At 33.6% G+C, this 17850-nt stretch overlaps 1 protein-coding gene across 3 annotated transcripts in view; it reads right to left on the bottom strand.

Annotated features, from left to right (window-relative positions):
- LOC105328930 (serine/threonine-protein kinase 36) overlaps window positions 1-17850 on the bottom strand; it is a 44817-nt gene that overhangs the window by 3083 nt on the left and 23884 nt on the right. For all 3 annotated transcript variants that reach the window (XM_034474502.2, XM_034474503.2, XM_066068127.1), the window contains 6 exons: window positions 12481-12594; window positions 12041-12200; window positions 11196-11337; window positions 10456-10579; window positions 9286-9346; window positions 8805-8934 (listed from right to left, as the gene is read on the bottom strand). In XM_034474502.2, the coding sequence (XP_034330393.2) occupies window positions 8805-8934; window positions 9286-9346; window positions 10456-10579; window positions 11196-11337; window positions 12041-12200; window positions 12481-12594 (731 nt within the window). The remainder of the gene's footprint in view (window positions 1-8804; window positions 8935-9285; window positions 9347-10455; window positions 10580-11195; window positions 11338-12040; window positions 12201-12480; window positions 12595-17850) is intronic.

The raw sequence follows: 17850 nt of genomic DNA, 5'->3' as shown, positions 1-17850 counted from the left end.
GAGAAGAAAATTTTTAAAGATTTTCTCTATATATTCCTATGTAAAACTTGATCCCCCAATTGTGGCCCAACCCTACCCCCGGGGACCATGATTTCAACAAACTTGAATCTACACTACCTGATGATGCCTCCACTCAAAGTTGAGCTTTCCTGGCCTAATAGTTTTTGAGAAGAAAATTTTTCAAGATTTTCTCTATATATTCCTATGTAAAACTTGATCCCCCAATTAAGGCCCCACCCTAAATTTGAGCTTTTCTGGCCTAATAGTTTTTATCCCCCAATTGTGGCTCCACCCTACCCCCGGGGACCATGATTTGAACAAACATGAATCTTTACTTCCTGAGGATGCTTCCATTTTAATTTGAGCTTTTCTGGCCAAACAGTTTTTGAGAAGAAGATTTTTAAAGATTTTCCCTATATATTCCTATGTAAAACTTGATCCCCCAATTGTGGCCCCACCCTACCCCCGGGGACCATGATTTGAACAAACTTGAATCTACACTTCCTGAGGATGCTTCCATTTTAATTTGAGCTTTTCTGGCCTAATAGTTTTTCAAAGAAATTTTTTAAAAGATTTTCTCTATATATTCCTATGTAAAACTTGATCCCCCAATTGTGGCTCCACCCTACCCCCGGGGACCATGATTTGAACAAACATGAATCTTCACTTCCTGAGGATGCTTCCATTTTAATTTGAGCTTTTCTGGCCAAACAGTTTTTGAGAAGAAGATTTTTAAAGATTTTCCCTATTCCTATGTAAAACTTGATCCCCCAATTGTGGCCCCCACCCTACCCCCAGGGACCATGATTTGAACAAACTTGAATCTACACTACCTCATGATGCCTCCGTGCAAAGTTGAGCTTTCCTGGCCTAATAGCTTTTGAGAAGAAAATTTTTAAAGATTTTCTCTATATATTCCTATGTAAAACGTGATCCCCCAATTGTGGCCCCACCCTACCCCCAGGGACCATGATTTGAAAAAATTTGAATCAACACTTCCTGAGGATGCTTCCATTTTAATTTGAGCTTTTCTGGCCAAATAATTTTTGAGAAGAAGATTTTTAAAGATTTTCTCTATATATTCCTATGTAAAACTTGATCCCCCAATTGTGGCCCCACCCTACCCCCGGGGACCATGATTTGAACAAACTTGTATCTACACTACATGAGGATGCTTCCATTTTAATTTGAGCTTTCCTGGCCTAATAGTTTTTGAGAAGAAGATTTTTAAAGATTTTCTCTATATATTCCTATGCAAAACTTGATCCCCCAATTGTGGCCCCACCCTACCCCCGGGGACCATGATTTGAACAAACTTGAATTAAGACTACCTGATGATGCCTCCACTCAAAGTTGAACTTTTCTGGCCAAATAGTTTTTGAGAAGAAAATTTTTAAAGATTTTCTCTATATATTCCTATGTAAAACGTGATCCCCCAATTGTGGCCCCACCCTACCATGATTTAAACAAACTTGAATCTACATTACATGAGGATGCTTCCACTCAAATTTGAGCTTTTCTGGCCTAATAGTTTTTGAAAAGAAAATTTTTAAAGATTTTCTCTATATATTCCTATGTAAAACTTGATCCCCCAATTGTGGCCCCACCCTACCCCCGGGGACCATGATTTGAACAAACATGAATCTTCACTTCCTGAGGATGCTTCCATTTTAATTTGAGCTTTTCTGGCCTAATAGTTTTTGAGAAGAAGATTTTTAAAGATTTTCTCTATATATTCCTATGTAAAACGTGATCCCCCAATTGTGGCCCCACCCTACCCCCGGGGACCATGATTTGAACAAACTTGAATCTACATTACCTGATGATGCCTCCACTCAAATTTGAGCTTTCCTGGCCTAACAGTTTTTGAGAAGAAGATTTTTAAAGATTTTCTCTATATATTCCTATGTAAAACTTGATCCCCCAATTGTGGCCCCACCCTACCCCCGGGGACCATGATTTGAACAAACTTGAATTAAGACTACCTGATGATGCCTCCACTCAAAGTTGAGCTTTTCTGGCCAAATAGTTTTTGAGAAGAAAATTTTTAAAGATTTTCTCTATATATTCCTATGTAAAACGTGATCCCCCAATTGTGGCCCCACCCTACCCCCGGGGACCATGATTTGAACAAATTTGAATCTACATAGCATGAGGATGCTTCCACTCAAATTTGAGCTTTTCTGGCCCAATAGTTTTTGAAAAGAAAATTTTTAAAGATTTTCTCTATATATTCCTATGTAAAACTTGATCCCCCAATTGTGGCCCCACCCTACCCCCGCGGACCATGATTTGAACAAACATGAATCTTCACTTCCTGAGGATGCTTCCATTTTAATTTGAGCTTTTCTGGCCTAATAGTTTTTCAAAGAAATTTTTTAAAAGATTTTCTCTATATAGTCCTATGTAAAACTTGATCCCCCAATTGTGGCCCCACCCTACCCCCGGGGACCATGATTTGAACAAACTTGAATCTACACTTCCTGAGGATGCTTCCATTTTAATTTGAGCTTTTCTGGCCTAATAGTTTTTGAGAAGAAAATTTTTAAAGATTTTCTTTATATATTCCTATGTAAAACTTGATCCCCCAATTGTGGCCCCACCCTACCCCCGGGGACCATGATTTGAACAAACTTGAATTAAGACTACCTGATGATGCCTCCATACAAGTTTAAGCTTTACCGGCCTAATAGTTTTTGAGAAGAAGATTTTTGAAAAATACCAACAAATTTTCAATAATTCTCAATTATCTCCCCTTTAAAAAGGGCGTGGCCCTTCATTTGAACAAACTTGAATCCCCTTTACCTAGTGGTGCTTTGTGCCAAATTTGGTTGAAATCTGCCCAGTGGTTCTTGAGAAGAAGATGAAAATGTGAAAAGTTTACAACGACGACGACGACGACAACGACAACGACAACGCCAACGACGACAGACAACAGACAAATTGTGATCAGAAAAGCTCACTTGAGCCTTTGGCTCAGGTGAGCTAAAAACAGTACTTTATGAATCAAGCAAATAAAACATAAAATTATGTCCAAATAAAACGGTGAAAAAAATGACATTCCACGAAAATTGGCTACCATGAAAAATAAATCCACTGTATACCGATTAATCATCACAAAATGCGTGGTATATAATTATTTGTGTATGCACTTGAACCTTTAGGTAACATGATGCGCAGATATACACAGCACGAGAGTTAGTAACTACATCATCAATATCAGACACTTACGTATCTACCCTTAACAAATAATGTAATTTTACATAAGAAAATGTCAAAGTTACTGTGGGATCATTTAATTTCGTGGAATGTGGTTTTATTTTTGCTTATTCATTGGGATGTAATTTCGTGGATGCGTCAGTTTTCAGTATCAGTAAGAAAGATAACTCTTCATTAGCTTTCGCTGAGGACTTAAATTCATGCAGGAGGACAACCCATGAATACCTCTAAATTCGAGTCACCATGCATTCTAATTTAGGGTTGCACTATTTTTTGAAAGAATAATTCAAACACATCTTTATACCAATATTCTAAATAGATTTCTCAGTATCTTTTATTCATCATTCCAATTATTTCAGCAGTTCTCTAAGTACAACAAACAGCTCATGTAGTATCAAATAATTAAAGCATGATTTTAATGAACTTCTTTTGTGCAATATTCTACAGAATTAATGACTAATAATTTCAAAGCTTGATGCCTTATTTATACACATAAATGACGTAAACATTTTATCTGATAAGCCTAAAAATAATAGGATTAAAATGATGAGATTAAAACAAGAGGCCCATGGGCCACATCGCTCACCTGAACATTTACTTGGAACACTCTATATTGTAGCATATGCTATATCCATTTTAAACTTTGAACCCCTTACTAGGGCCCCAGCATTGGTCCATGGTTTATGGATGGCTTTAACAATTTTAAATCTACACTATTTGAAGACCCTTGCATAGTAATCTCACAAACTGTAACAGTGTAGTTCTCGAGAAGAAAATTTTTAAACATTCTTCATATATATTACTATGTTTAACTTTGAACCCCTCTTGGGGACCCCAGTATAAGTCCGGTGGTAACAGCTTTTTTAATTTAGAGTAACATTACATTAAGGATACTTGCAAAACAATTTCACATGTTGAAGCATTGTAGTTCTTCAGAAAAAGATTTTTAAACATTTCCCCTCTATATTTCTAAGTTTAACTTTGAACTCCTTTTTGGGCGCTAGTATTAGATCAAGGGTCACGGCTTTTATAATTTAGAATTTACACTTTTTTAAGGATGCTTACTTAGTTATCTGACAAACTGAAGCATTGTAGTTCACGGGGATAAGATTTTTGAACACTTTTTCAGTCTAGTCGGAACTCCGAAAACGGTGTTAACTCCCAAAACGGAGTCTTTGGCTCCATCATGCATTGCGGTAAAATAGCGTGTCTAATGTAAACAACTTGTGAGTTATGCCCCTTATTTCTAAATAATTTTTTTAAATTGCCCCAAAACACGCCAAAAATTAATTTTAAACTTTAAAAAACATTTCTGAACGTGTATGAGCCATATTTATGTCATATGTTCATAACAGTTTACTTGTATTATGTAAGATTAATTTTTAAAATGAATAATGCGGCCATAAATTCGATCGGGCACAATTATAACTGTTTAAATAAATTAAACGCTTAGATATGTTTATTTATCATTGTTTGTTAAAAGTATAATTTTATTTTAATCATTTTAAGGCTAAATTATTCAACTATTTTGATTAATTATGCAATTAATATGGGTTCCTTACATCGGAAACGCCGCTAGCAATTATAATTGTTTTGACGATAATTATCTGTAAAATTTTAAGAGTTATTGTATCTAGAGTGACAATTTGTTTAATTTTCTAAGCTTTGAAACAATCAATGCTATTTTTTTCAATACAAATAAGACGTTTTTAATCATCGCTAAAGCAGCCAGTTTTTGTTAGCAATCGGAGCTCTTTTCTTTTACACACTTACCATTTTGTATGTCTGGTGAATTAAGATTGTAACACAATACAAAAAAAAGTAAAATTGAATGCAATTTACCTTTTAATAATGATAAAGGACTATATATCATAAGGGCCTAAAATGGCCCCCTAAAATGAACATCATAATTTTACTGTAATTCTTTGTTTTCTTTGTACAGATATATATGTGATGTTTATGCATTGTGTTCATTTTGATTTAAGTGCTTACAATTTAGAAATATGGTATCATGAAGACAGCCTTTTCCCGCCATTTTTGCATTTTTAGCATAAAACAGCTTGTTTTCAAGCAGTTTTTTTTCCAGAAAACATAGAGCGCATGCTTGAACAAACAAAATATTTTAATCAGAGATGTATCTCGCCAAGACTAATAACTGACAAAAAATTTTCCTTGTTCAAGCATGCGCTCTATATTTCCCATTTGTTTCAAGGTAAGAAAAATGTCAATTTTTGACCGATTTTGATTGAATTATAGAAACAGCGTCACTTCTGACGTCATATACTGCAAGTGAGTGCAAAAAAATCAAATAAATAGGTGAAAAATATATTTTATATCAACTCCTCTAAAAAATAACATAACATTTTAATATTTCCGAAACACTTTAAAAAATGGCGAATTATGGGGGCCAAATTCAACTCTTATCATATATAGTTCTTTCCATGAAAAACACAAAATATCACTTTTTAAGCATCGTCAAAACATCCAACTTCGAAGATAAATAACTTTCTTAAGTGCAAATAAACCCCTATTTCGTGCAAATACGATCGATTGTAAATTATATCCTGGATCTTTTAAAACATGTTAGAAGTCTGCCAACACATGCAACACTTTGCAAGATGATTTCTTGAGGACCCCACGTTTTCATCGAAAAATCGCCATATTTTGTACAAGTGCGCATGCATAGACTCCCAAAACGGAGTCCAACTAAACTGTTTTTACTTTTATGCTAAACTTTAAACCCCTCTTGGGGCCACAGTATTAGTCCGGGGTCTCAATATCCATCTAATAGCCATAGATGCTTGCATAGTAATCCCATAAACTGTTGCACTGTAGTTCTTGAGAAGATTCAAACATGTTCCCTATATATTTCTATGTTAACTTTGAATCCAGCCTGGGTCCCCAGTATTTGTTTAGGGGTAATGGCTTCTACAATTTCAGAATCGTCGCAAATCGAGGATGCTTGAATAATAATCTCCAAAAACTGTAGCATTGAGGGCTTAAGAAGAAGATTTTTAAACACTTTCCCTATATACTTCTATGTTTAACTTTGATACCCTTCTGGGCCCCCATTGTTGGTCCGGGGGTCATAAAACAATTAAGAATCTACAATAGTCAAGGATCTATGTATTGTAATATCCCAGACTGTTGCATTGTAGTTCCTGAGAAGATTTTTTAACATGTTTCCTATATTGTTAAACCTTGAACTCCTCTTGGGGCCAAAGTTTTTATCTGGGGGTCTTGATTTTTACAATTTAGAATCTTCATCATATACAGGCTTTTGTGTAAATATTGGCATTTCTAGTGTAGTGGTTCTTCACTTTTCCTACGTATTTCTATGTTAAACTTTGGTTAAATTTGGCCCAGTGCTGGTGTAGTGGTTCTTGGGAAGATTTTTAAACATTTTCCAATTTAAATGTAAAACTTTGAACCCTCCCTGGGGCCCCAGTTTTTGTCCGGGGTCACAATTTTTACAATTTAGATTCTTCACCATATATGCAATGTACAAGCTTTTGTGTAAATATTGGCATTTCTGGTGCAGTGGTTCTTCATTTTTCCAACGTATTTCTATGTTAAACTTTGGTTAAATTTGGCCCAGTGCTTTTAGAGAGGAAGTCAAAAATGTGAAAAGTTGACGGAGGGACGGACGGCGGATAACAGGTGATCAGAAAAGCTCACTTGAACCTTTGGTTCAGGTGAGCTAAAAAGTAAAACCGTAAAACTAAACACAACACAGTCATAACTATTTTTGTTCAGTTAAAATTTAAGGAGGTATCAGACAACCCCACTTTTTAAAAGATTTTCTACTACAAAATAAACAGTAAAAATAACTTAAATTTTAAATATTTTATCTTTAGTACACTTTATTTCTAATGTAATATTTCATATTGATTACCATATCAAATACCCTTACACAAGGCTACTGGTATAGGTGTTTCTATCCAACTGAGCTAATCAAAATGCATATGTCTAGTTATGTTTTTACAAAAAAATTTAAATTTATTTTCTCATACAATTAATAGAGTCATACTTATAGTCTGTCTCAATATATTTATGCAGCACATTTGGACGATTTTAAAAAAAAATACACATACATGTGAAAGAAGTGCACTTGTAATAGTTGAAAGGGATAATTTCCAAAATAATTTCATTGAAACATTATCAGCTGTCACTCAGAAAAATTCACAGGAACGAAAACAGATTCCTTACGGAGATTTATAATGGGGAATGTTTACATCTTTACTCCATTTGGAATACACTCGGAATACATCGCGCAATTTTTCAACGCTATCATCCGGGCTTGCTGCAATACAAAATCTCCGTAGACATCACATTTTTTAGCATTGTATTGAAACCTGATACGCTAACAGGGGCGTTTCGACTGAGAAATCTTGGAAATTTTGTATACTTTTGAATGAACATCGTTTGAACCCTGATGTATTTATGAATATCAAGCAATTAAGCAAAATGTGAATCCAAGATATCTTGGGACAGACTATAGTACTAACAATTTGTCAAAGCTAGTGCACTTTACCACTCAAGTTCATAAAACACAGTAACAAAACAGTGTCAGCACAAGGGCATATTCCATTTTAAATTTTTTTGTTGTGAATTTTAAAAACTATACTTTAGTAACTGATTTCAGATTAACAAAACAATATATCCCGTCAAGATCGGGTACAAAGAAGATTATGACAATACTCAATCTGAGTTTCAATATTATCTAGTTTTAGGTACATTCTATAAAAACATTTATTTCTTTATCATATAGTTTATTGTTTACATTACCAGGTGCACCAAATTTGGCCTTCCACTCTGACCTCATTTAAAAGTTATAAATTATAAATAAATCTTAGAAACATGCTAGGCACAGGCTATTTTGCTTCGTTATAAGTGTAATTCGTTATATCCATTAAGTTTAAAGTCACAGGGAATAAAAGTCACTTCGCTGAAAGTGTCAGTTCATTATAAGCGTGTTCGCTATAACCATGTTTTACTGTATACTGGAATATATAAAAAATTTTAAAATTCAAATTGATTTAAAATATTGCTCTTTTATGTCTACTATATTTGATGTTATTTTGACGTTAAGAAAAAAAGCTGTGTCTCTGTATTTTTTTATTTATTCTCTGTCCAAGTGGTTCTAGGGCAGGATGTTATTTAGTTGCCATGAAATTTTCTCTAATTCTTTATTATTTCCACATAAAAAGAGAAGTAGTCCTTTATAAACTGAAAAATTTTAAAGAAAGTTACCACAGACTTCAAAAACACTTCAAGTTTTCCGGTAATTTTGCTGTATCTGTGTTTGCTCTATAGAGTTTAACTGTATTGTACATATTTACATGTACAATGTACAGTAAAACGTGCTTGCAATGAAGTGCAAAGAATGGGCAATTTTGCATTATTTGTTACTAATGTCATTCCTTAAGCTTTGCAGCATGTTTAAAACTCACAGGGAATGAACCTCACTTCACTATAGGGATCAATTCATCATAATCCGGGTTTGTTATAAGCATGTTCTACTGTACTTGGTGTGGAGCTACAACCACCACCTTTAAGGACACTCCATCTCATTGTTTACTTACTTGCAGCATTTGCCCTAGTTTTTGCCATTGGATCTCTAAGGAGTTCCATCATAGTTGGGATGACCGGTTTTAATTTCATGTAAAGCTCAGATGAATGGAAGGCAGCATTTCCAATTGCATAAGAGGCTCCCTAATATATGATAAACATTTACAATTTTACACTGGAATTAAAGTTTTCAGTTTTATATATATATAAAAAAATTAAAAGGCAAAATACATTTTTATCTAGCATTCTGCAAAGAATGTACAGCTGCTATCTTTAGAATATGTATCTTTATCAACATGTTTGTTATGAATTTGATCTGAACTTAATCAACAGCTCCATCTTCTATCCAATAATATCATTAACCAAAGACCAAAAATTGTAGGCATCTATATCAGGGTAAATTTTTAATCCTTAAAAATTAACACAACATTTTATTTCTGCTTTTTGTTATTAATCAAACCTTTTTTATTCAGTTTCAAAATACAATAATCTTACCTTTCGAACATTTGGATCTTCATCTTTCAAACATTTTGTTAATGCAATGAAAATTTTGTCTCTGGAAATAAAAACCATATAATATTAAAACTTCATGTTTACTGTATGATAAATTGTTCATCGACTACTATGAATCAAATATACACCAAAATATAGTCCATAAAAAATATTGCAAATGAAAAATTTAAATGTGGAATTGTGCATTATTTGCCCCCCCCCCCCCCCCCCAATCAAAATTTTAAAGAGAGTTTTATTATAAGGTAAAAGATATTTACAAGCGGGCATTAGGCTTTAACGGTCACCTAAGGATCAAAGCTTATACACAGTCACATATATGCATTTAATTATAAAGCTTCAAAATTCTTATGACCACCCTCGCCACCAACATGAAATATCACAATTACCCGAGTTTATAGGCAATTTGACGATTTAAAAACTACATGTACAAAAACTGTTTTCTTTTTTTTTTTGTTTTATATAATAAAATACTTACCAGTATATAGCTCTTTTAATCAATTGAACTCTTAATCCAAATATTTACCATGTTTACTTTTTAATTTGAACAAGCAAGGCAAAAATACTCTACTCACCATTTCAATACCCATTTAAACATGATTTAAAATACATTTACACTATATCACCATTTGGTCTTACCCTAAAGTTAGAACCCCTGCCTTGGGGGACATGAAGTTTATAATTTTTGGTAGAAAGATTTATGGTCTTTCTCAATATGCAATCACTTTCTAATCAGTATCAGCAGAAGTAAAGAAAAAGATTTTTAAACCTCATATGCATTTACACTATATGACAATTTGATCTCACCCTAGATTTAAAAACCCTTACCCAAAGGACTTGAAATTTACAACCTTCATGGAGGGCTTTATATTCTATCTAATTATGCAATCAGTTTCTATTCAATGCGATTTAAAGTAATGAAGAAGATTTTCAAACATTATAAACATTCAGGGTCATTTAACGAATAAAAAAAAATTAATAAATGAAAATTTTCACATCATGTATTTCCTCCCCATCAAGAAAGAGAGGAAGTGCACAATGTGGAGACTGTGTATATATCATAAGACTCTGTATACAGTCTTCCTAGAAACAGTCTTACCTGTGATAAACATTTTCTTACTTATGGAATACTAATAATACCCAAAAATGACCTACTTTTGTTTAATTGTGGAGTAGAAATGGTTGTTGTGCTTGAGCAGGTTTCCAATGAGACTACAGATCCGAGACCTAACAGCTGCTGATTGGTGAGACAACAGGAGGTATAGGGGCTCAAAGTCTCCTGAAATCAACATATTCTTTAGAATACAACAAGAATAATATTCACGATCCCCATGAGATAAAACATGCAGCATGTGATTTGGATAAAAAATATCTACATAATATTTTTTGTCCATGTCCCTATTTGTTCCTCCTATTTGCTATTTTGTACAATATTTCAAAAAGTTATTGGAGAATTCATTAGATGGTTTGATTAATGGAAAATTCATTTCATGAATATCAATTATGATGTATAACAGTTTGCTTCAAAATTTTTTCAAACATATCAAAAAAATAAAAAAAATGTAAGACCATATATTACAATACACAGGATATTAAAATATCATATATCCTTATATGCATGTAAAATTACTTTTTTTATAACTCTAAAAGAAGACATAAGAAGTACTTTTTATGACAATCCAATTAAATGCAGATCTCAACAATAGAGACAGGTGCATAGAGGTCTAAAAGCAACTTTGAGGGTCATGCTCTGTGATGTCAGATTAAAACAATTGTAATATTCTTCAATCCAAACATTGTTCAATTTACGAGGACTTCCAGAACCACTCTTTACTAAACTTGATAATTCTGACTGTACTAGAGTGTTGACTTTGCCCTGTGGCCATGTGACGTACCTTTCATCCCTAGGAACACACTTTTGACCATCGTGAGGTTCTCAGGCTGTAGGCGGATGAGATGACCACACATTGATATGACATCACAGATGACAGAGAGGGGGCTGCTCAGTTGAACACAGTTAGAGAGGAATGGCACTGCCTGAAAGTGGTGAGACCCTCAAACAATGAAATGACATCATAGACATCTATATACTGTATACAGGGTTATTTTTGCCCCCCTGTAATTTTTGCCTTTCTACACTTGCAAACATTTTCACCCTGTATTGAATTCGTCCAGATACAGTTGTTTTTAAAGAGAGAAAACATAAAACATTAGATTTCGCCCAGTCTTAAAATTGCCATTTGACAACAAAGGCAACAGGTGAATAAAACGGGGGCAAAAATTTCCCTGTATACAGTATATTTAACACTTAATAAATGGCAGGTCCAAAAAAAATAAAAAAAAATTATGGCCCATGTATGGTAACAAATCTGTAAAACTATTTTATTTAGATAAAGTGTTATATTTCTTATGTATTGGGTGAGCCGGTTTCATTGTTACTACTTGATCTAAATTTTCAAAAGTAATTAAAAGAGAGATACAAAAAATGATTTGTTTTATAATTGTGTACATAAACAAGATCTAGGTACACCCTTAATTGAAAGACCTGGCTTTTAAGTAATGGACAATTGAATATAAAGTGTAAATGACTGTGCTTTGACCATAACCATTGACTGACATTGTAAAGTTTGATGCAAACATTTTGCTAATTAATGAGGAGATGATGATATCAGAACAATAAAAATGCTGCACATATGTATGCAAAGGCAAGATCGATGTTTTTAAATACATGTCTGTATACCTTAAAATCATGCACTGCTTGAGCAAACTGTTCTACAAACATCTGATTTCCCAGTACCAGTCGGTTCAGTAGGCCCATAGGTGTCTCTATCTGTTCCAACTGGAGGTACTTGGTACAGGCAAAGAAGATTCGAGGCAGGACTTGTGTCTCATACAGACATCTAAATCAAAAATAAAAGACAACGACTAATGCCCATGTATACCGTGTCAAAAGAATAAATTAATGTTACATTTTGCGTACCGCTGGTACATATTACATGTATGTGTATTTGTATAGTTTTGTTTCAATACAATGCATGGGAAGCAAGAAATTAAATTGATGTGGCCTAAAGCAATAATGATATGAAAACTGCTCTAAATTTTTTTCAACCTCTGGACCTCTAGAGTATCAACCAAGTTTTTTCCCTTATGAAAGTAAGAAGTGTGCATTTAAATACTCACTGTTGGACCTCTTGGAGGATATCTTCAGCAATGTCTACAGCAAAAGGGAAGCAGAAGAGTTGAGTGACCTCCAGAATCATATCAACAGTCAACTGGGGACCATCGCTGCTGAACCTGTACGTAAAGACTGGGGTAATTAGTCGAACTGCAGACATAAACATACACGCGTAAACTTAACATAGAGCTAGCTTGTACCTTTGATAAAGGCCTTTCTGCATTTTTTGCCCATTTTAAGATTTTTACAGAATTAAATTACATTAACTTACACACATAATACTTGCATAAAGATTATTTTGATAACTGATACATAATACACCGTGGAGTTTGATAGCATTATAACTCTATCTTTAGATATTGAACAACATGATTCATAGTGTTTTCTGTAAATAGCTCGGAATTCTTGTCAGAAAAGCCCAATATTTATCATTTATTAAAAATTTAAATATTCAAATACAGTTTGTAGGCACATTTTACCTTGATGTTTTGTTCAGTGTAATAAAGTCAAATATTTGTCCCATTTAAACTATTTTTAACTTTTTAAAAAAAAATCTCTCATTAGAAAATTATCAAAACGGCATATTACCGCATATAGTCATTTTCGATGTGATAAACAATAGAATTATTTCTTGTTTTCAACAATAGTGAAAATACATCTGTATCTTACAGGTCAGGTATTTAATTCATTCCAGGGATGTTAACAACTATGTGACTCAATCATCGACAAAAATTTTCTTAGAAGAATATTGGACAGTTACTCTCTATAAAGTAAATGAAATTTAAATTTGACCCTCTTGTTATTCTGTTGCTTCTTTTTAAGGTCTTCTATTTTATTCGGAAGACCACTCTATTATTCTATTGTTTCTTTTACACATTTTTTATAATCTTTACAATTTTTTGTGCAGAAGATTTCTCGGAGATTAGCTGTCCAAGTTTTGTCAAATTTTCAGCATCAATCTATCATCATCTGAAGTTTATTCATCTTTGATTTGGTAAAAATCACATTCGGTTCATACTAATCTGCCATTTAATAATTTTTCCTTGAGTTCTTGTTCACGCATCTCCTCAAAAATGAGTAAAGATAGAAAGCTGAAATTTTCATGAATGATAGAGGAAATGCTGAACTAGCCTAATGAAGAAAATCATTGTCTGGAAATTCTGATAATGAAAGCCAAATCCGGAAATTGGGAGATTTTCGGGTTGTTTGACAAAAATCGGGTGAAAAGCATAACCCGCCGGGTCATAAAAAATAATCGGGTGTGTGGTCGAAAAATCGGGTATGACCCGACGAAATCGGGTCAGTTGGCAAGTATGGGGATCAAATAGGCATATTACCGCATATAGTCATTTTCGATGTGATAAACAATAGAATTATTTCTTGTTTTCAACAATAGTGAAAATACATCTGCATCTTACAGGTCAGGTATTTTAATTCATTCCAGGGATGTTAACAACTATGTGACTCAATCATCGACAAAAATTTTCTTAGAAGAATATTGGACCGTTACTCTCTATAAAGTAAATGAAATTTAAATTTGACCCTCTTGTTATTCTGTTGCTTCTTTTTAAGGTCTTCTATTTTATTCGGAAGACCACTCTATTATTCTATTATTTCTTTTACACATTTTTTATAATCTTTACAATTTTTTGTGCAGAAGATTTCTCGGAGATTAGCTGTCCAAGTTTTGTCAAATTTTCAGCATCAATCTATCATCATCTGAAGTTTATTCATCTTTGATTTGGTAAAAATCACATTCGGTTCATACTAATCTGCCATTTTATAATTTTTCCTTGAGTTCTTGTTCACGCATCTCCTCAAAAATGAGTAAAGATAGAAAGCTGAAATTTTCATGAATGATAGAGGAAATGCTGAACTAGCCTAATGAAGAAAATCATTGTCTGGAAATTCTGATAATGAAAGCCAAATCCGGAAATTGGGAGATTTTCGGGTTGTTTGACAAAAATCGGGTGAAAAGCATAACCCGCCGGGTCATAAAAAATAATCGGGTGTGTGGTCGAAAAATCGGGTATGACCCGACGAAATCGGATCAGTTGGCAAGTATGGGGATCAAATAGGCATATTACCGCATATAGTCATTTTCGATGTGATAAACAATAGAATTATTTCTTGTTTTCAACAATAGTGAAAATACATCTGCATCTTACAGGTCAGGTATTTTAATTCATTCCAGGGATGTTAACAACTATGTGACTCAATCATCGACAAAAATTTTCTTAGAAGAATATTGGACCGTTACTCTCTATAAAGTAAATGAAATTTAAATTTGACCCTCTTGTTATTCTATTGCTTCTTTTTAAGGTCTTCTATTTTCAACGGAAGACCACTCTATTATTCTATTATTTCTTTTACACATTTTTTATAATCTTTACAATTTTTTGTGCAGAAGTTTTCTCGGAGATTAGCTGTCCAAGTTTTGTCAAATTTTCAGCATCAATCTATCATCATCTGAAGTTTATTCATCTTTGATTTGGTAAAAATCACATTCGGTTCATACTAATCTGCCATTTTATAATTTTTCCTTGAGTTCTTGTTCACGCATCTCCTCAAAAATGAGTAAAGATAGAAAGCTGAAATTTTCATGAATGATAGAGGAAATGCTGAACTAGCCTAATGAAGAAAATCATTGTCTGGAAATTCTGATAATGAAAGCCAAATCCGGAAATTGGGAGATTTTCGGGTTGTTTGACAAAAATCGGGTGAAAAGCATAACCCGCCGGGTCATAAAAAATAATCGGGTGTGTGGTCGAAAAATCGGGTATGACCCGACGAAATCGGGTCAGTTGGCAAGTATGGGGATCAAATAGGCATATTACCGCATATAGTCATTTTCGATGTGATAAACAATAGAATTATTTCTTGTTTTCAACAATAGTGAAAATACATCTGCATCTTACAGGTCAGGTATTTTAATTCATTCCAGGGATGTTAACAACTATGTGACTCAATCATCGACAAAAATTTTCTTAGAAGAATATTGGACCGTTACTCTCTATAAAGTAAATGAAATTTAAATTTGACCCTCTTGTTATTCTGTTGCTTCTTTTTAAGGTCTTCTATTTTATTCGGAAGACCACTCTATTATTCTATTATTTCTTTTACACATTTTTTATAATCTTTACAATTTTTTGTGCAGAAGATTTCTCGGAGATTAGCTGTCCAAGTTTTGTCAAATTTTCAGCATCAATCTATCATCATCTGAAGTTTATTCATCTTTGATTTGGTAAAAATCACATTCGGTTCATACTAATCTGCCATTTTATAATTTTTCCTTGAGTTCTTGTTCACGCATCTCCTCAAAAACTAGCTGCAGGTTTGTAGCTCCCGGTCTGAAAAAATTCGGATGGACGACCTGGGAGCTACAGTGCCTCCCATAGTTAAAAACTGCAATTTACGGCGCACAAAAAATTGCGCTAGTTTTGGACTGATTAACCTTATTTTCACACAAATTCTGTGAAAACAATTAGTACCATTAAATTCTTCGAACAATTTACTACTGATATTGTTACTTTACTTGCCGCAGACTTTCTTCGGAACATGCTAACCGACCTCGGAAAATAAAGTAAATCAATTCACATCGAGATGGAGAGTCGCCATTTTTACATGTAAACAAATTGCACCACTTCACTTTACGGGACTGGTGATGGTGTTTAAAAGAATATCAGAGGCAAGTGAAGTGATGATATATATAGTAATTTGTCCGAGGAATTTTTTGAAATCAAATATTTGTACAGAATGTGTTCGGAAATGAGATTAATCAGTCCAAAACTAGCGCAATTTTTTGTGCGCCGTAAATTGCAGTTTTTAACTATGGGAGGCACTGTAGCTCCCAGGTCGTCCATCCGAATTTTTTCAGACCGGGAGCTACAGACCTGCAGCTACTCAAAAACGAGTTAAGATAGAAAGCTGAAATTTTCATGAATGAAAAAGGAAATGCTAAGCTAGCCTAATGAAGAAAATCATTGTCTGGAAATTCTGATAATGAAAGCCAGCTGGAGTCAAAATATAGATCATACATTTGCGATGAATTTTCTTTGTCCATGCATCTAAGACTGCATTTTCGAGATTTTAGGCATCAAATTTCTGAAGCTCATTCGTTAAGAGTCATCATGCCCAGGCAACCTAGGTTCAAGCCCTGAGTGACAAAAAAGATTTCTCCTCCTTGTGTGCTTAAATTACGATTTTATCTTTAAAATGATGGATTCTGTTCTTTTCCATTTTAATTTTGTAAAAGAAGTTACAATAATAGTGCTTTTTATCATATCTGTGTATTGAGTTCCTTAGTTACACATCTATTAATACTGAAATAAATTAAAATACTGAAGAAAATAATCACATCTAGCTTAGTACAACGCTTTTACATTGTTCCAACATATAAAAAATATAAATAGTAACTAGACTCTTGTTGCTATAGCAACAAAAAGGTCTTCCGTTCCTCACGTATAAATCTGTACAAAAGATCCATTTCTCTTGTAAACAGAAAACGAATATAATTTATACTGTAAAGGAATTCCCAAGAAACAAAACAAAACAAAAAGACAAAACGTCATTTTTTGAGTACTTTCTGTGACGACCGGAAGTTACGCCGGATCATACAAAACATAGTAAACATATCTTCATACATTGCCTTGTCTTTCCTCAAAGTTTGGATGTTCAAGTTTTTGTTAGTTATAATATCTCGTTTAGAAAAGGTTTTTGTTTTGGGACCGGAAACGAACGAACGGAAGTGATTAAGAAATTGAAAATACGTATTTGAGTACATTTACCTATGATACGATATTGTTCATCACATTGAGTAAAATGTTAAAAAAATTCTAATGTTAAAACAAAACAAAAAACCTTTAATTGCTTGAACACTTCGAGTGAAAACCGGAAGTGACGTACGACCAAATGGAACCCGTTAAACACATGTTCATTCAAATGTCCATTATCCATACAAGTTTTGTGTCTTGATCTCTCACAGTTTCCGAGATCTTGGGGGTAGTTTGTTTTCTTAAAAGAAGGCTACCTGAGATATTTGTGATGTCTCACCGGAAGTAGAACTTTTTTTTGTTTTTTTACCATGTGTGGATGACCTCCTGTATTTTTGTAACTAAAATGTTACTTCCATGCTAAATAACCAACATATTTTTTAAAAATCAGAATTTGATGTACTTCCTGTGACGACCGGAAGTTACGCCGGATGAAACGAAATAATGTTAACACGTGTCCATACACAGGTCTATAATCCTACAAAGTTTGGTTGTTGAAGTCGTTACCGTTTTTGAGATCTCTTCGATATAAGGTTTTTTGTCTCGGGACAGGAAACGGACAAACGGAAGTGCTTAATGAAATTTAAATTTTTATATCTTGTT

The sequence above is a fragment of the Magallana gigas genome, chromosome 8 (assembly GCF_963853765.1).
Source record: "Magallana gigas chromosome 8, xbMagGiga1.1, whole genome shotgun sequence".
NCBI lineage: Eukaryota > Metazoa > Mollusca > Bivalvia > Ostreida > Ostreidae > Magallana > Magallana gigas.
This window is presented reverse-complemented; position numbering and strand designations above follow the sequence as displayed.